Genomic DNA, 19,034 nt, shown 5'->3' with positions numbered 1-19,034 from the left:
TTATTTTTAAAGTTTTTCCTTGGGCAAAAAAAAGTCTCAAAATAGACCAGCAGGGAAACTCGCCCCAAACTTAATTGGAGCAATATGCATCCTGTTAAATGGCCCATGCTCAAATACAGACATTTAATTTTCATCTGAAACAGCAATAGTAGTTGGCTCTTCTAAAGCACTCTCCATCAGGTGAGCTCAAAGCATATTACAAACATTAGTGTATTAAGCTTCAGAACACACATTTCCATGAGGTCTGGGTTTCAGTACAGATTACATAAACTAATAAATGGCACTATTCTCCAGAAGGAGAAAAGCTCCACCACTGACATTGTTCCATTGCAATTGTAAGTCAAATTAATTTTGCCCTACCTTGAGAAATACTCCAGTAGCTAGTATCTGAAAACAGATTACATTATCCAGTATATAAACAAACATATGGCTATGGCTTAAGGAAAACTGAAAGGTATTTCCTATAGTTTTAAAAATAACATTTGGTTCTGCTGTGCATAGTCAACCTTTTGTTATGCTCTCAGCAGCGCTAATTATGAGTTATCGTTTGAAAAGGTGCTAGGCCCAGAATGCCTGCAGAATGAAATTGACATTCTTTATGGTTTTTCTGCTCCCCACAAGGTTCTGAATATGAAACTAACGAGTCTTATTAACTTTACTCTGCCACTATCTGACAAAGTTGTGAGCAGTGGTAGAGGCACTGGAGTAGCGTATCTGTAGACAAAGCATGACAAATCTGCTTCAGTGCACATTCATTTTATAGCTCAAAAGGTTATGTTTGCAACCATCTGGGATAGATTTTTTTTTTTTAAACGAAAGCTTACGTTCTGCAGAACAGTATGGCATAGGTGTCTATACATGACAGGAAAACTTTTCATTCACCAAAAGCAAGTGAACATTTAAAGCCCTCTCCTCCATCACTGCTCTTTCCAGACTGGATTACTGCAATGGAACTATACCTGAAGAGCAAAAGAAAATTTAGCTAGTATAGAATGCAGCAACATATTTTAATATTGTCTCACACAAGATGTCTGTGTTCTAGAGTCCATATTGGATTGTAATCTGTTTCCAAATACAGTTTGAGGCATTGAGTTTGACCAAAAAAACCCTTTATAGTCCGAATGTTGGGAGTGGCTGGCAGTGAATTCTAGGTGAAGGACTTCTCATGGAAATCACTCCCCTCCACTGTTTTGAGAGAGAGAGTTCATTTCTATTGAAAAAAGAAAAGGAGTACTTGTGGCACCTTAGAGACGAACACATTTGTTAGAGTATAAGCTTTCGTGAGCTACAGCTCACTTCATCGGATGCATACAGTGGAAAATACAGTGGGGAGATTTTATATACACAGAGAACATGAAACAATGGGTGTTACCATACAGACTGTAACAAGAGCAATCAGGAAAGGTGAACTATTACCAGCAGGAAATGGCCCACCTTGATTATCACTACAAAAAGTGTCCCCCCCCGCCCTTCCTCCTCCGCCCGCTGGTAATAGCTCACCTTTCCTGATCACTCTTGTTACAGTCTGTATGGTAACACCCACTGTTTCATGTTCTCTGTGGAAATAAAATCTCCCCGCTATATTTTCCACTGTATGCATCGGATGAAGTGAGCTGTAGCTCACGAAAGCTTATGCTCTAACAAATGTGTTAGTCTCTAAGGTGCCACAAGTCCTCCTTTTCTTTTTACGGATACAGACTAACACGCCTGCTACTCTGAAACCTGTCATTTCTATTGACTGAGCACTTGTTTAAATACAACTTGCTCTGTCTACACTAAAGTTTTAAAACCTGTTCTCTACCTCCCACTCTCTTTTTGTTTTTTTAATAAACTCCTTTTATCCTAATCTAGACAAGGTTTAGCATGATTATTTTATTGAGGCCTTTAAAAGTGGAATTTAGGTTGAGTCCTCCAAGTGATATGGGTCAATATTATTTAAAGCATTTTGTACAGTTAAAGAAACAAAGTACATTTGATAAATAGAACAAGAAAGTGAAATTATACTTGGGTAGCTATCCACTGGGGACTTGAAGAAAAACCTTGTTTCAGTGTATACAGATATTTGAAATACTTTTATGCTAAAGACAATATGACTTGGCGGTCATGGTAGACAGTCAGTTGAACATGGGCTCCCATTACGATGCTGTGGCCAAAAAGGGCTAATGCGATTCTTGGCTACATAAACAGGGAAATCTTGAGTAGGAGCAAAGAGGTTATTTTACTTCTAGATTTCGTAATGGTGTGACCTCTGCTGGAATACTGTGTACAGTTCTGAGGTCCATAATTCAAGAAGGATGTCAATAAATTGTAAAGTGTTCAGAGAAGAGGCATGATAATGGTTAAAATAACGAGGAGTCCTTGTGGCACTTTAGAGACTAACAAATTTATTTGGGCATAAGCTTTTGTGGGTTAGAACCCACTTCATCAGATGCATGGAGTGAAAATACAGGAGCAGATATAAATACATGAAAGGATGGGGACTGCTTTACCAAGTGTGAGGTCAGTCTAATAAGATAAATCAATTAACAGCAGAATACCAAAATAGAAAAAATAATTTTTGAAGTGGTAAGAGAGTGGCCTATTACAGACAGTTGACAAGAAAATGTGAGTAACAGTAGGGAGAAATTAGTATTGGGGAAATTAAGTTTGGGTTTTGCAATGACCCAACCACTCCCAGTCTCTATTCAGGCCTAATCTGATGGTATCCCGTTTGCAAATTAATTCCACTTCTGCAGCTTCACACTGGAGTCTGTTTCTGAAGTTTTTTTGTTGTTGAAGAATTGCCATTTTTAGGTCTGTTATTGAATGCCCAGAGAGATTGGAGTGTTCTCCTACTGGTTTTTGAATGTTATGTTTCCTGATGTCAGATGTGTGTCCATTTATTCTTTTGCGTAGAGACTGTCCGGTTTGGCCAATGTACATGGCAGAGGAGCATTGCTGGCACATGATGACATATCACATTGGTAGATGTGCAGGTGAATGAGCCCTTGATAGTGTGGCTGATGTGGTTAGGTCCTATGATGGTATCCCTTAAATAGATATGTGGACAAAGCTGGCACTGGGGTTTGTAGCAGGGTTTGGTTCCTGGATTGGTGCTTTTGTTGTGTGGTGTGTAGTTGCTGGTGAGTATTTGCTTCAGGTTGGGGGGCTGTCTGTAAGCAAGGACTGGCCTGTCTCTCAAGGTCTGTGAGAGTGAGGAATCGTCCTTCAGGATAGGTTGTAGATCCTTGCAACCTTTGCGTTGGAGAGGTTTTAGTTGGGGGCTGTAGGTGATGGCTAGTGGCGTTCTGTTACTTTCTTTGTTGGGCCTGTCTTGTAGTAGGTGACTTCTCAGTACCCTTCTGGCTCTATCAATCTGTTTCTTCACTTCACCAGGTCAGTATTGCAGTTTTAAGAACGCGTGATAGAGATTCTGTAGGTGTTTTTCTCTGTCTGAGGGATCAGAGCAAATGGATCTCAGACCTTGGCTGTAGACAATGGATCATGTGATGTGGTCTGGATGAAAAGCTGGAGGCATGTAGGTAAGTATAGCGGTCAGTAGGTTTAAGGTATAGGGTGGTATTTATGTGACCATCGCTTATTAGCTCTATAGTGTCTAGGAAGCGGACTTCTTGTGGATAAAGGTTAATGGTTAAAGGATTACAAAGCATGCCTTATAGTGAGAAACACAAAGCTCAATCTATTTAGCATAAAGAGAAGGTAAAGGGATGACTTGATTACAGTCTATAAGTACCTACATGGGTAACAAATATTTAATAAAGAGCTCTTCAATCTAGCACAGAAAGGTATAACATGATCCAATGCCTAGAAGTTGAAGCTAGACAAATTCAGATTGGAAATAAAAATTTACACCAAAACAGTGAGGGTAATTAACCAATGGAAAAATGCACCAAGGAATCATGGTGGATTCTCCATCACTGGCACTTTTTAAATCAAGATGGTTTTCTCCCCTGAAGGTATGCTCTAGGAATTATTTTCTGGGAAGTTCTATGTCCTGTGTTATACAGGAGGTCAGTCTAGATGACCACAATAGTCCCTTCTGGTCTTGGAATCTATGAATCTAATAAGGCCACAAAGGAGGATGCTAGTACAAACAAAGCACATGCCAAGTAGCACAAAAACTATTCTGCATGTGTGAACTATGGAATCTTAGACAGAGGTTATTCAGGAACCAGTGAAAAAGCAGAAACGAGGAAGAAGAGAAAGAGTAATTCTTTTAACACCTCCTTCCTTCCCCCAACAAGTCTCAAACCTTTCAGGCACCTATATTACAACTGCTCAGGTAATTAATTCAGCCTAATAGCCAGAAGGAGCAACAGTGAAACAGCCACAGTTAAGCAGTCTGTGCTTTGCTGTAAGGAGATTTTTCCTGAAGACAGATGCCACCCAGAGGAACAAAAACAGAAAAACAACCCAGTGCCTGACCAGAGGCAACACAAGGAAAGATTAGAACTGCAAGTCTCTTTCTCTCTCCCCAGCGATTTCAAGTCTGCATCCTTAGAACAAACCTGCAGACAACAGAAATGGTAATTTCCAAAACACAATACAAAGCAAGAAACTCTCTGCTTCTTATTCTGTTGCTATCTTATAACCACAGAGCCCCACCAAAATGTTGTACCTACTAAGAAAACAAACGTATTTCCTGAAAGCAGAAACAAATTTGGACAACACAGTTCACTACTCTTGGGTCTGTACAAGATCCTAAATTCAGTATAACTGCCTTCCCAACAGAAGGGTTCTTTACTTATTAAATAATTATTTGAGTAGACTGACAACATAAATTCCCAATCTTGGGAGCCCATGTATTCTTGCACAGAGATTGGAATCCTCTGGGAAACAGTAGCTATTAGGGATCATCTTTCCTCAAAGAGCTGAGCATTCAGACCTAACAACGTGATAAGGAGCCAAAGACGTGAAACAACTCCAATTCCTTTCTGCTTATTCAGAATATGTTCTAATACTCAAAGATGGAGGAATGTGGATCTAATTACTCAAAGAACTATAGTTTTACTAAGTAATCACTCTTCAGGTATTGACCATCACAGTACCCTTCTCTTGGGTGATTAGCATTAATCGCCTCCAAATCAGGTGCATCTAAGGAACTGCTCCCCCAGATTGGACACTAGTCCTGAAAGCCAAATCAGGTGAGTACTGTTGAATCAATGCATGCATTTAACTCTATATAAGTCAACAATTCAAGAATGTCTAATATATGCTAAAAACAATGCCTTGGACCTGGCAGAGTACATTTTAAGATGTTCATACATCAACACACCTGCAAGTTCAAAATACATTTATATACAAGAGTTTGATGATCAGTTAGAGGGACTTCAGGGCAAAAACAGTGTTTGCCTGAACCCAACGGTCTCTTCCCAGGCTATAGAAAACCTAGATAGTTTACATTGAAGTGATTTTTCCTCTCTAGATAATAAGTAAGAATAAGATTATGTAATGGAGGTCACAGATTCCATTACTTTCAGAGACATGCATGACATTTCCACTTCAGCTGCTGTAGGGGGCCCCCGGAGCCCCAAGCTGCTGACCCTTGGAGCAATCAGCCGCCCTGTGGGTGGTGGTGGACCCCCCGAACAGTCAGCCACCTTCCAGGCAGCAGGGGGCTCCCGGAACTCTTAAGCCATCAGGGCTACAGCAGGGCCACAGAGCTGTCAGCTGCAGCAGCATCAGGTCCTGGACTCCCCTCCCTCCCCCAGTGGGGCTCAGGCTCTCATCTCCCTCCCCCCCGCCCCCCCCAGGGCTCGGACTTCAGTTGTCCCCATCAGCCTCTGCTCTGCCCCATTATTTTTAGTAAAAGGCAGACAAGTCACAAGCTTCTGTGAATTTTTGTTTATTGCCTGACGTTTACTAAAAATAACCGTGAAAAAATCTTAATCTTAATAGCATAGGACCAGATCTTAAAGAGTGCTCAGCACCCAACATCTTCCATTGTGAATAATGGGAGAAGATGAATACAGAGCCCTTTTGAAAACCTGGCCTTAGAGCTCTTAACATTCAAGCTATGTAATCAAGCTTGCCTGGTAACAAGTGAGGTTTGAGATGGAAACAGGAGCTTAATGGATTCATTAAAATGTAAGTCAGAATCCAGGTTAGTTAGGAGGAGTTCCATCTTATCCTTACAGAATACTGTGTGGTAGCGAAGAGAGAGGACAGTGTCAAATAAGGACCTGGATCTCACCATCCTGTGCGCTGATGCTCTCAGTTCTAGAAGTGAAATCTTGTTAGGGATATAGTACAAGAATGTTCTTAAAGGCTGAAAACAGTACATCAAGGAAGGAAGGAAGGAAGGCTGGTCCAATGATTAAGGTTCTAGCTTTGGACTTGGAAAACCTGGATTCAATTACCCGCTCCACCATAAGTTTGTGCATGACCCTAGGCAAGTCACTTAGTCTCTCTATGCCTCATTTCCCTATCAGTAAAGTGAGGATTATAATAATACTTCCCCTACCTCACAGGGATGTTTTGATGATAACTATAACAACTGTAAGGCACTCAGATACTGTAATGAGAGGGGCCTTATAAATAACTAAGGGCACGTCTACAGTACAGCAGGGATTGATGCTCTGAAATTGATCCACCAGCAGTCCATTTAGCGGGTCTAGTAAAGACCCGCCAAATCGACTAGAGATTGCTCTCCGGTCGATCCCTGTACTCTGAAGAGAGTAAGGTAAGTCGACAGGAGATTTTCTCCTGTCGACCCTCTGCGGTGTAGACCCCTCGGTAACTCGACTCCAGCTATGTTATTCACATAGCTGGAGTTGCGTAGGGTAGGTTGATTTAACGCGGTAGTGTAGACATAGCCTAAGACAGACCGTGACTGGCTCAAATGCCAGGAAGAAGTCAGCTCACAAATAGCTGTAAATGTGTAATAGGCCTTCATGGATCTTAATAATTACAGATTGTCCAGACCACTTCAGTAACAAGAAAGTCCAACTGTGGATGCTGAAGGATTAAATCCTTTGCAAGAGACCCTCAGTGAATACCTCTTATTTTTTAAAACACAAGTTTCTCTAGTGGAAAATGTATGATTTTTCAGGACACAATGAACTTCATGTAAATCTGAATTAGAGGTAGAGCCACATACCATCAGCCTGAAAGACTCAGGGTCTTCAGACATGAAAAAAAGATGATGACCCAGAGATCTGAAAGGCAAGTGAAGGTTCTTATGTAAGGTATAGGAGGTCTGAGAACCAGACCTAACAAGCCTCAGGCCAAAGCTCTTATTTGTGTTACAGTAGTGTCTACAGGCTCTAAATAAGATTGGGGAGCCACTGTGCTAGGCACTATACCACAGAAAGAAGCAGTCTCTGCCCCCAAAAGTATACAATCCCAATACACACAACAGAAACAAGGTAGAAGGAGAAAAGAGGAATACAGTGCTGAAGTGACTTGTCTGTGGTCACACAGCAGGTCAGTGAGAGAGGGAAATAGAAACCTAGGAGTCTTCTGGCTCCCAGTCTAGTGCTTGTCTTGTTTAATCTTCCTGAGGAATCCTGGCAACAGAGGCAGAAGTGATGAGACAAGACATAATAAAATCCTCTATTCTGGTTCAGGAGAATGGCATCTCATGGAGTTAATATCTCCACCACCTTGGGGGTGGGAGGAAAGATACTGCATTCCTCTTTGTTGAAAACAAATCTAATTTGGGGGTTCTTCCCCCTTCAAAGGAGTCCTTCAGACATCATGAGTGCTGAGTACTTTATCTCTGGCTCAAGTAATCTGCTAAAATGTTGTTCTTGCCCGGCATTATTATAGCACAGTGGTAGCTCTACTATATATACTTAAGATTAAGACCAGCTTTCTGTTTAAAACGTAACTATACTAAATGCTCTAAAAACCATATAGTTACTTGTATTGCCTTCAAATTGCATGTCTGATGGGTTTCAGGAAGGACCAGTGATCCAAATGTGGGACTCTCTGGCCCAGCGAGTCCTGAAATACAACCCTCCTCCTAACACCCCCCTCCCTCCCCCCCCACAGACACACGCACTCCAGCTTTTCTTTAAAGTTGACCTATTCTGACAATGCTTTTTTGCACGCAGATACAGACCAAACCAAGGTTTAGATCATGATGCCATGGTCTAGTACTTGAGGGTCACCTCAACTGTGGATGGCACCCACCAACCCTTCGAGGAAAATCAAATTAAAATATTATTTGAAAACATCCAGAGAGAAGCACCCCAAGCAGTTCTAAGGGCTCACAGGCCAGATGAATTACACTTTGCAGGTACAGACAGAGTGTCTAACCATCTGGAAAAATACTTCTACATCACAGGACCTGTGTGGCTCTGAGGGTATGTTAGGCTCATCAAATCCAAGCACTACGCTAGGTACTGAGAGTATGAATCCAACCCAGAGCAGAAATCCGAAATAAAAAAGGGAGTATCTTGCTCCAAACTGCCTCTGTCAAAGGTTTGTTTGTTTTTGTTTTTACTTTGGGAAAATGTAATCTGAGTATAGCAGAATATTCAGAAGACACTGAAGCTATTTTTTAAAAAAAAGAAAATAAACTACAGCAAATGCTCACTGGGAAGGGTGATTAGGGGAACAAGAGCAGGTGGGATTACGGGGAAAGAGGTGAGACACTGGGAAGCAGCAAACTCCAGTCCCTCTTTCCCCTCCTATGTGTGCACCACAATCTGGGGTGCCCAGCCCCAGCCCCAGCCCCACCCCCACATCTTTTATGGGAGCTGGGAAAGTTCTGCTGCCCCTCTGGGTGGGTATAAGAGCAGGCATGCTCAGAACATACACTGAGAACACTGCTAACAGTGGGGTGAGGAGGCAAGGACCTGCATTCTTGACACACATCATAAACACTGGTTTCAGAGTAACAGCCATGTTAGTCTGTATTCGCAAAAAGAAAAGGAGTACTTGTGGCACCTTAGAGACTAACCAATTTATTTGAGCATAAGCTTTCGTGAGCTACAGCATCCAATGAAGTGAGCTGTACTCCACAAATACTCCTTTTCTTTTTATCATAAACACTCCAGCACTGGGGTGGGAGAGGAGGAAACATCCACAGATATCATGAATACAGAAGTTCACACATCTCAGATCGGTTTCTGACTGTATTCATCCCCATTGGGTATTTGCTTTCAACTGAAAACATCTCATTCAGATGAATGGGCCACTTAACACCTCTCTGAGTTGATGGATATGTATAGCCCCTCCCCTCCATTCTCCCTCTTATTTCATACAATATTACAGTGGACTGCCAGTTATGCTCTAGCTAAGATTGAGAATACATTCCCTGTTTAACAGAGGACTTCTAAATGCTCAAAAATCCACATGCTTACACAAGTATCGGGCGTAGCCGTGTTAGTCTGTATCCACAAAAACAACAAGGAGTCCGGTGGCACCTTAAAGACTAAACAGATTTGAGCATAAGCTTTCTTGGGTAAAAACCTCACTTTTTCAGATGCATGGAGTGAAAGTTATAGATGCAGACAAATATACTGACACATGAAGAGAAGGGAGTTACCTCACAAGTGGAGAACCAGTGTTGACAGGGCCAATTTGATCAGGGTGGATGTAGTCCACTCCCAACAATAGATGAGCAAGTGTCAATTCCAGGACAAGCAAAGCTGTTTCTGTAATGAGCCAGCCACTCCCAGTCCTATTCAAGCCCAAATTAATGGTGCTAAATTTGCAAATGAATGTTAGTTCTGCTGTTTCTTTTTGAAGTCTGTTTCTGAAGTTTTTTTGTTCAAGTATAGCTACTTTCAAATCTGTTATAGAATGTCCAGGAATGTCCAATTATTCACCTGCACGTCTACTAATGGTATATATGCCATCATGTGCCAGCAATGCCCCTCTGCCATGTACATTGGTCAAACAGGACAGTCCCTACATAAAAGAATAAATGGACACAAATCGGACATCAGGAACGGTAACATGCAAAAGCCAATAGGCGTACACTTCCATTTTCCTGGACATTCTATAACAGATTTAAAAGTAGCTATAGTTGAACAAAAAACTTCAGAAACAGACTTCAAAGAGAAACAGCAAAACTAACACTCATTTGCAAATTTAAAACCATTAATTTGGCCTTGAATAGGACTGGGAGTGGCTGGCTCATTACAGAAGCAGTTTTGCCTCTCCTGGAATTGACACCTCCTCATCTATTGTTGGGAGTGGACTACATCCATTCTGATTGAATTGGCCCTGTCAACACTGGTTCTCCACTTGTGCGGTAACTCCCTTCTCTTCCTGTGTCAGTATATTTATGTCTGCATCTGTAACTTTCACTTCATGCATCTGAAGAAGTGGAGTTTTCACGCACGAAAGCTATGCTCAAATAAATCTGTTAGTATTTAAGGTGCCACCGGACTCCTTGCTGTTTACATGCTTACACATATTGTCTTGAAATTTGCTATAAGTCATGGCAGAGTAGGGTGAGGAGATTAAAAAAAAACACAGTATTTCAGTAAATTCAGATTCTAGCAACTTTGAAATTTGAAACTAACCCTAGGCAGAAATCTGAGAATGAACTATAAACAATGCAAAAAAGTGTGCCTCTGTCAAGGTGTAACTATTTTTGAAAAGAAAATAAGTTACACATGGAAGTGCTCCCTGGGCAGGGAGGTGTTGTACAAGAGTAGAGGGAAAGGGGTTTTGGTTTGTGTGTGGGGGGGGGGGGGGGGGGGGGAGGGGAGGAATGTGGATAAATTGGAACAGGAGGCAGGGGAGAGGACAGGAGGAGTTGCAGAATATGAGGGGTAGCTGAGGAGTCTGAATTGCTCTCCCTGCCTGCTGTGTTCTGGGATCTAGGGGATTCTGCTCATCCTGCTGTGTCTGAGTCCATCTCCTGTCCCTCCATGCAAGCTGATATCTGAGGGGGGGAGGCGGGGGAGTGCTGAAAGTAACAAATTTAAATGTCCGAAATCCAGAACATGAATAATTATGACACACAACACTTATGGGGGGGAAGAGTGTTTGGAAGAGAGGTCTGGTTCAGAGAACAGGCACACTGGGTGGATCTAGGACCTGACTAGGGAAGCCTGGCAGAAGCACAGGCAGGAGTCCCAGCTTGGGGTGGGTACCAGGAGTGAGGGAGCCAGCTCAGTGTATGGCTGAAATTACATAACCTAGGTAGTGAGCGGCCCTCTAGTAACCTACTGGTTGTAATATGTGTACGCAGCAGCACAGGGCAGGAGACAGCAAGGAGAAATTTCTTCCATGTTCATAGCTTCTATAATGTCAACTAATGGATTAATGGGACAGGAAGGGGAGCTGGAAATGTTGGAAGGGGAGCTACATATTGCTGGGAATGGTGTGATGTGGATGGAGGAGGAGACAGAAACACCAGTCTTCTCTCACATGCTTAAAGTTACTGGAAGTGCCACGTATTTAAAAACTATCAAGATTCTGGGACAGACCATGCATGAGATTTCTCTCACCGGCCTTGTTAACAACTACACATTGCAAGCATTTCAAAGTACAACCCTTATTTCCATTCCACAACAACAAAATGTATGAGAGGGGAGGGGAAGGAGCATTGAGGAATCACACAGCAAACATGTGGCCTAGTGGAAATACGACTGGTCTGGGACTATTCCTAACTCTGCCACTGGCCTGCTGGGTGACCTTTGTTCAAGTCACTTCACCTCTCTATGTCTCAGTTTGCTATCTGTAAAATGGGCATAAGGATGTAATGTTCTTTGAGAGGTATCAAAGAAAAGAACTCTATAAAGGCTAGGTTTTAGATTATTACCTAGCCACAATAGCGTATCAACTGCAAATCTAGGTTAGAACTAAAACTGCCTACATGACCACTAACTCCTACCAACAAGTATTGGTCTGTTTAAAAAAGACAGGAAGTTAAATAGCTTAGAACTTAATGTAGAGTTAAGGTTGCCCAGTAATAGCTCATGACGTTCCAGAACATTGAGTTCAGCAAAACTCAAAGTTCTGAAAGTTCTGGAAATATTAAGGTAAATGCCCAAACAACCTTAACTCTGACCCCTTTGAACAATGCCCCAAAACACTGAAACCTGGTCTGTGCTACACAGTTAAGTCGATGTAAGGCAGCTTACATCGACCTAATTATGTCAATGTATACACTACAGCCTTGTCCCGCTGATGTAAGTGCCCTACTATACCGACATAACTCCACCTCCACGAGAGGCATAGGGCTTATTCGGTGTAGTTAGGGAGATGCAGTGTCTGTGTAGACACTGTGTTACTTACACAGGCTGTTAGCTCTCTTGTCCATTTCACGGCTGGATCCCAAAAGCTGGGCAGCTGGACCCCGCTCCCAGCTGATGTGAAATATCCACACCCCTGAGCAATGCAGTTAAACAGATCTAATCCCAGAGTAGATAGCACTAGATTGACTGGCGATTTCTCCCGTTGACCTTGCTATTGCCTCTCGGGGAGGTGGAATACCTGTGCAGATGGAAGAACCTCTCCAATTGGCATAGGTAGTGTCTCCACTGAAGCGCTATAGCAGTGCAACTACAGCAGTGCAGCTGTGCTGCTGAAGTGGTTTATGTGTAGACACACCCTAAGCCTTCCTCTACCCATCATTAAATCCAGACTACTCTCCAATCCCACCTCACTACTGACAATATCCATGGCAAGACCCCAGTACCTGGTTACTGACAAAAGCGACACAATTCTGAATTGAAATAATGCTAACAGGAACCTCAAGTTACACAAACCTCTTTCCTTTGATCACACATGTTTGGGGGACTCAGACACAGATCTCATATCACAATCGCAACTCCAGGATACTTGAACTACTCCCAAGATCTCCTCCTATCACAAACACAACTCCAGCAACCTCCCACACCTACTGCCTCCAGTATTCAGTACAGCTATATGTAACAGCTAATGCAGGGAGACCAAGCAGGTAATTCCCATTGGCTACTGCCAGCTCCAGGGAGCAGAGTTCAGGCTGTGTGGGCATTTACCATAATTCATTTTCTGGTTTTCAGAAGTTTAAGTGCTGCTGAACTCAATGTTCTGGAAGGACACATACTACCACCAGGCAACCTTAACTCTGTGTTAACTAATTTTTTTGCCATTTAATAAGGAATATGATTCAAAATACCCCACTGTCAGAGCCAAAAAGTCTCTTGACATGGTGGTCAAGCATAAAAGTGTCCCCTCCAAGGCTAACGTATCACAGTGGTGGTGCTACATGTTAAGCCTTTCATAACTCTGCTCTAATATGTGCAATTTTAAATTTTGAAAACTAGATGAATTCCAAGTTAACTTCAGACCTCTAGATATATATATGAACACCACAGTCCATACCAGCACACTAGGTATAAGTGTGGCTAAAGACTGAGAAGAACTGAGTTACCCCCTTGCAAATTGCCCAGAAAGTTTAAGAGTCTCTAATTTTCAAGTGCCTGGTCAGTAGGGACCCTCTGTTATGCTGAAGGTCAAAGGCGCCAACTTCCCCTCTTTCCTGTGGGTGCTCAACACCCCCTCTGCCCCCGCCCCCACTCCACCCCTTCCATGAGGCCCTGCCTCTTCCCACCCCTTCCCCTTCCTCACCCCCATTCCAACCCCTTCCCCAAAGTCCCCGCCCCTACTCCGCCCCCTCCCTGCCAATATTCCAATTCCTTCTCCAAATCCCTACCTTGGCCCTGCCTCCTTCGCTGAGCATGTTCCCGCTCCCACCCCCCGCAGTATGTGACCTTCCCCCGCAGTGTGCTAACGATGCCAAACAACCGTTTGGCAACAGCTGGGCGGGAAATGCTGGGATGTAGGCAGAGAAGCAGGGATGCGGGGCACTCAGGGGCGGGGGGGAGGAGGAGCTTGGCTGCCGGTGGGTGCAGAACACCCACGGAATTGGTGCCTATGCTGAAGGTGACATACGGTTCTCTGCCAAACCCACAAGGCTTGAAAACTCCATCTACCAGTAGCAAGCTCTTTTTGTTGAATTTGTGTGGGGCTGGGTGGATGGCACTAAATCATTTATTTCTACAGCACTTAATTTTTCATTTTGCCTTTAGCAAAGAAAGGCTCCTAAAGGTGAAGTGAGCATGAATACAGGCAGTACAGTCATCCTGAGTTTTCAAAGAGACAGATCATAACTCTGCCCACAGCTGCAGAGTAAAATTAATAAGACTGGTAATTTCACAGCTACAGTTTAGAATTCTCTGAGCAGCTGTGAAACATCCAAGAATCATATCAGTTTCATGTTGCTGTTACTTGAAAAAGCTATTTACTGTGGTAACAGCATAAACTATAGAGGTAATTATTGTATTATTCCTCCATATTTAATGCATTAAAACCCTTTATACTGTAATTTAAATAAAGCTGCTGCACAATTTCCAGTCTATCAAAACAGTGCCCCAGAATCCAGGAATTTTGCCACACAGCTTAGCCCCCGCTTGCTACAAAGTACACGGAGCCTACCTTATTCCATTCAGCATATCAGAGAATAAAAAGCAAGAAATCTACATTCACCTCAAGTCAAAGGAGAATTAATCTATTTTAGGGTTTTCTATAGCGCATATCAAAGTAACTATGAGCCTCAAAGCCAGTAATGGGGATCTGATAAAAGGCATCAGCCCTCTTGGAAACAGCAGGTGAAGTAATAAGCCATTTACCCTGAGCTGGCTCCCAGAGAACTCATTTATTGGGATCATCATAGTACCCTCCTGTTTGATGTTTCAGAACTCTAACTGCATCCTTTCTGAATGATCAAAAGTTCAATATGAAGAGCTTCCATCATTCTTCTAAGCAAGTCTTGGGAACTCCTGAAATTATTCATTTAAGAAAGGTGATTCCAATTTAGCATTGTGGGAGAGGAGTAGGGACTATAAATAAGACTCGGTATGGTTACATTCCTACTCCACTGGGTCATCCTCACTTCCATTGGAAAGTCAGAATACATCAGCACTGAAGGTGGAGATGTGATCACCGATACAGCCAAAGGGTCTTGCTGCAATCTCTGGAAAATGAGATTGGGGAAGTAGGTTTCTTTGAGGTCTTCACAGGAGGCAATACATGGGGGGTGGGGGGAAACATGCAGGGTCAACATGCCCCATCTCTGATTTCTGCCAGGGTGGGAGTCAAGCTGAGTCTGGCTGAGGGGGATGTGCTTGGGAAAGGTACCAGCACCTAGCACTCTCACTGAGCCCTGCTAGGAGGTGCCCGGAACAGGGAAGACGGTCGGGGCTAGCAGCACAGCCCTGCCAGAGGGAGCATGGGAAAACCTTGAGTCCCACCCCTTCCTCACACACAGCCGCAGTTACCTGCTCAGCAGTAGGTGTCCAGAGCACACTCTGACCTGCATTGTGCCAGCAGCAGGGAGGTGATGTGAGAAGTGAGGAAGGAGCTGTGGGAGATGGGGGGTGCCAACTCTGAGCGGGTGTGGGAGGTACAGAGGGAGGCGAGCTGTCACATCCCCCCAAACCTTTAAATTGTGCCCCCTCACCAAGAGTCTCAGGTCATCTCTGTTCTGGAGGAGTCACCTCACAGAACATTGCCTCTTGTACTCCCTGGCCTATGTGGATTCCAGTGAGAGAGAGTTGCCCTGAGATAGCCCTGACCTTCTAAAGTTTTACCTGCAGATGTAGGAGACAGACTTGCTTCTAAAATCTAGAAACTGAATACTCAGATGGGGGGGAGGAGAGGGGAGGAGGTAGAGGGGAAGGTTTTGGAGCTGATAATGCCCAGAGGAGACCTCAAGCTCCATCAAAGACTGCAGCTGGGCTGGTACCAAGGACGTATTAGGAACTTGAGAGCATGGAAAAGTAATGGTCAAAGCAGGTGGAATATTTAAAATCAAAGTGATTAAATCACCAATTTTAATCATGATTTAAATTAGCAAGCAGGAAACCTCAATTTAAATAACTGATTTTAATCTGGTTTTGCATTTGTAGTTTCTAGTTATTTTCTTAGAGTGGCTGAGTCTCATTGGTTGCTAACTATTAAAATGTTCATTTGCAATTACTTATAGCCTTTACAATACATTTGGTACTTTTTGCAAACTAGGAAGATCTAATGTATCTATACAAACTTATTTAAGTAGTTATAGAGCTTCAACTTTTATTCAGTTTCTCAATTTTTTACATTTTTCATATTAGAAAATAGTGAATAGTGATTTTCACATTTACTAAAGAATTTTTTTTTTTACACTTGTGATGAGAGGAAAAGCTCTATTTGCTTGGAAACTGTATGCGAGTGGGTGCCCTTTGAGGCCCCCTGTTTGGAGGCCTCACAGTCCTACTAACACCCCACCCTGCAAAAGGGGCAGTGAAGGTGGGTCCTCCAGGCCTGCCTAGAATGGCTGCAGACAGGTGGCCAATCAGAGTGATGCAGGCTCAAATAAAAGGAGCTGCAGGGGCTGAGCAGGTCTGTTCCTGGTAGGGACCAGAGGAGCAAAGAAGGTGCTCTTTGCTGGAACTCAAGGGAGAACCAGAAGATGGGTTCTGGTGATACTGGTATTCTGTGAGGAAGAACTTCAGCCCTGAGGTAAGGGTGAAGAGGAAATGGCTATGTGGGAGGTGGCCCAGGGAATAGCAGTAGCAATTATTAAAGGAAGCAGCACGTGGCTTCTATTTGTAGGGTCCCTGGGTTGGGACACAGTAGTGAGGCCTGGGTCCCCTCACTGGCCAATGGGGAAGTGGCCTAAGCCCCTAGAAGAGGATAGGACTTGTTTGAAGGCTCAAGTGAAGGGCAGGACTTAAAGTCTCCAGGGAGAAAGCCTAAACCAGGGTAGACAAAGCACAGAAGGAACTGAGCCCAGAGACAGGGCTAACAGTAACAAGGGCACAAGGGACAGGCCCTGTTGGACCTTTTATCACAGGAGGGGTTTGTTCGTTTATGCATTAAACTACATGCGACTGAGCCAGAGGGCTGAGTCACTGAAGACCTGCTTGACAAGGTTAACAGCTGACCAGGTGAGTCAGGAGCAGAGAGAGTGTGAGTGCAGGTTTGCACCCGACTGACAAGAGGCACGCGTGTACTCCATCACAATGAATTCAATTATATGCATAAAACAGCATTTTAATTTATTTTTATCAGTTAAATATTTTTACCTTAAATATGTGGAATACATAATGGAAAAAGAGTAAGTTTGTCAAAACATGTTTTGGATTTTAAAATTATTCAAAACAAAAGTATTATCATCTATAGTTCGTGAACTGACCTGATTGTTCTGATCTCCATGTCTTTAAAGCACTGTTAAATGAAGATACTACTACTTTCCTACCTCAGGCAGGGATCGTGCAAGTTAATAAGTGTTTGTAAAGCGCTTTGAGAGCCTCAGATGAAAGGGGCTATAGAAGTGCTGTTATTGTTCAAGATTTTAGAACATTCTCTCACACCTAGCTTTTATTCACAGATTGAAAGAGGGAAAACAACTTTTTCTGATTTCTCTCCTCCCAGCTGGTTTAACTGTGAATTAAGTGATCACTGAACTAGTTGAATAAACTGAAATGAACAAAAAGAGCAATGAATCTCACGAATCACAAAAAGATAAAATATTTCTGAGTTAATGCTGAATCCTTTGATAAAGGGGGTTTGCATTTGATTCCCACTTTAATTGCATAGTAGAAGAAAACCCTGCACCAGCAACAAACCTTGTAGATAAGTTTTATCTTTACTTAAATAAAAAAACCCACTGCTCCCTCAGTAGTTTTTGATAAATGGTAAAACATGAGACAGTGTGTTTCAGGAGACAATGGTTCTGTGCTTCAAAACAATGCACAAAAGTACAAAATGCAGAGTTGCTGGTTCTTAACAGGAAAAAAACTACATTTTAATAATTGTGCGATGAGAAACTGCTTAAGTACACATTGCAGATCAAATATTTGGAGTTAAAATGTTAGTCTATATAGATGGGTGATTGTAACTTTATTGCTATTAAGAGATTTCAAGCTGCATTTATGCTTCTGTGTACACAAGATTTTTAAAAATGGGCAAAATAATGAAGATTGATATTTCTTTAAGTCTGCTTTGTTTAATTTTGCTGTCTGCTCTCCTATAATGAGTTCCTAATTGTACACAGTTATTGATATCTAGGAGTATAAAGTTGTCGCCCCTCAATAAAAGTCACAAAGTCACAAAAATATTTTCTCTTCATCTGCATAAGAGGTTACTGGCAGCAAAAGCTGGTTTACCCCTACAACAAACTCTTGTTCTAGGTGCTTAGTCAGTGACTTCCACCAGTTCAGTGGTTCAGCTTTCTTTAAAACTTCAGCAACAAACATGTACTGCTTGAATATAATTTAACTTAAACTTATTATAATAAAATCATTTAAGTTTTAACATAGTTGTCAGTTTTAAATTTAAATGTTTATTTTGAAAAAAGAAAAGTGTTTTTAAGTCATCAATTTTCATCTATCTTGGGGCAAAGAAATCATTCTCTTTATCAATAAAGTCACGCGAAACACCAACAAATCTGAAAGATTCTTCCTAGGGAGCTACTATGGCTCAGAGTCAAAAGGCATCATGTAAAGGAACAGACAGTGCTGAAAGAGAAGTCTAGAATGGCACAGAGATCTTGTCACAAGATATCCTCTACACCACTGGTTCTTAACTGGGGGTGCGAGATGCCCTTTCTGGGGGTGCGAGACACGCCAGATTTTTTTAGAAGGTAAATCATCGAAAACACAAATTAAGCACAGGCACATAAGTACAACTACTTGGTTTCATAAAACCTATGTATTAACATTATACTTTAACAATTACTGTAATATACAAACAAATATATATCTAGGTTTAAAGAACTGACCTATTTCAATGATTTTTGATAAGGGGTGCGAGAACATATTTTGAGAACCAAAGGGGTGCAGGCTGCAGTAAAGGTTAAGAACCACTGCTCTACACCAATATGTCAGCTCTGAATTTTCTCTCAACTCTGAAGCCTCAGCAGTTCCATGACTACTGTACCTCCTTGCTTCAAAGAGAAGGCCAGAGGAGCAGTAAGCACTAGGGTGCTTCTTCATCCATCCTACTCAGGGACACAGTCCTTACAACCCTGTAAGGAACCAGGACTTGGATCCTGGTCTCCGTTGATTCCCTGCCTCTTTAGAGATACTTAAAAGGCAACA

The 19,034-nt window shown here is 42.5% G+C and overlaps 1 protein-coding gene across 8 annotated transcripts in view; it reads right to left on the bottom strand.

Annotated features, from left to right (window-relative positions):
• POU2F1 (POU class 2 homeobox 1) overlaps positions 1–19,034 on the bottom strand; it is a 181,965-nt gene that overhangs the window by 128,479 nt on the left and 34,452 nt on the right. The window contains exon 1 of one of the 8 annotated variants that reach the window (XM_073304779.2): positions 825–1,238. The exons of the other annotated variants lie outside the window; for them this stretch is intronic. Coding sequence (XP_073160880.1) covers positions 825–846 — 22 coding nt within the window. The 5' untranslated portion in view covers positions 847–1,238. Of the gene's footprint in view, positions 1–824; positions 1,239–19,034 lie in introns of those variants that run through there. 8 annotated transcript variants of the gene reach the window in all.

The sequence above is a fragment of the Lepidochelys kempii genome, chromosome 1 (genome assembly GCF_965140285.1).
Source record: "Lepidochelys kempii isolate rLepKem1 chromosome 1, rLepKem1.hap1, whole genome shotgun sequence".
NCBI lineage: Eukaryota > Metazoa > Chordata > Testudines > Cheloniidae > Lepidochelys > Lepidochelys kempii.
Note: the sequence above shows the minus strand (reverse complement) of the source record. Positions and strands in the feature narration are given on the sequence as shown.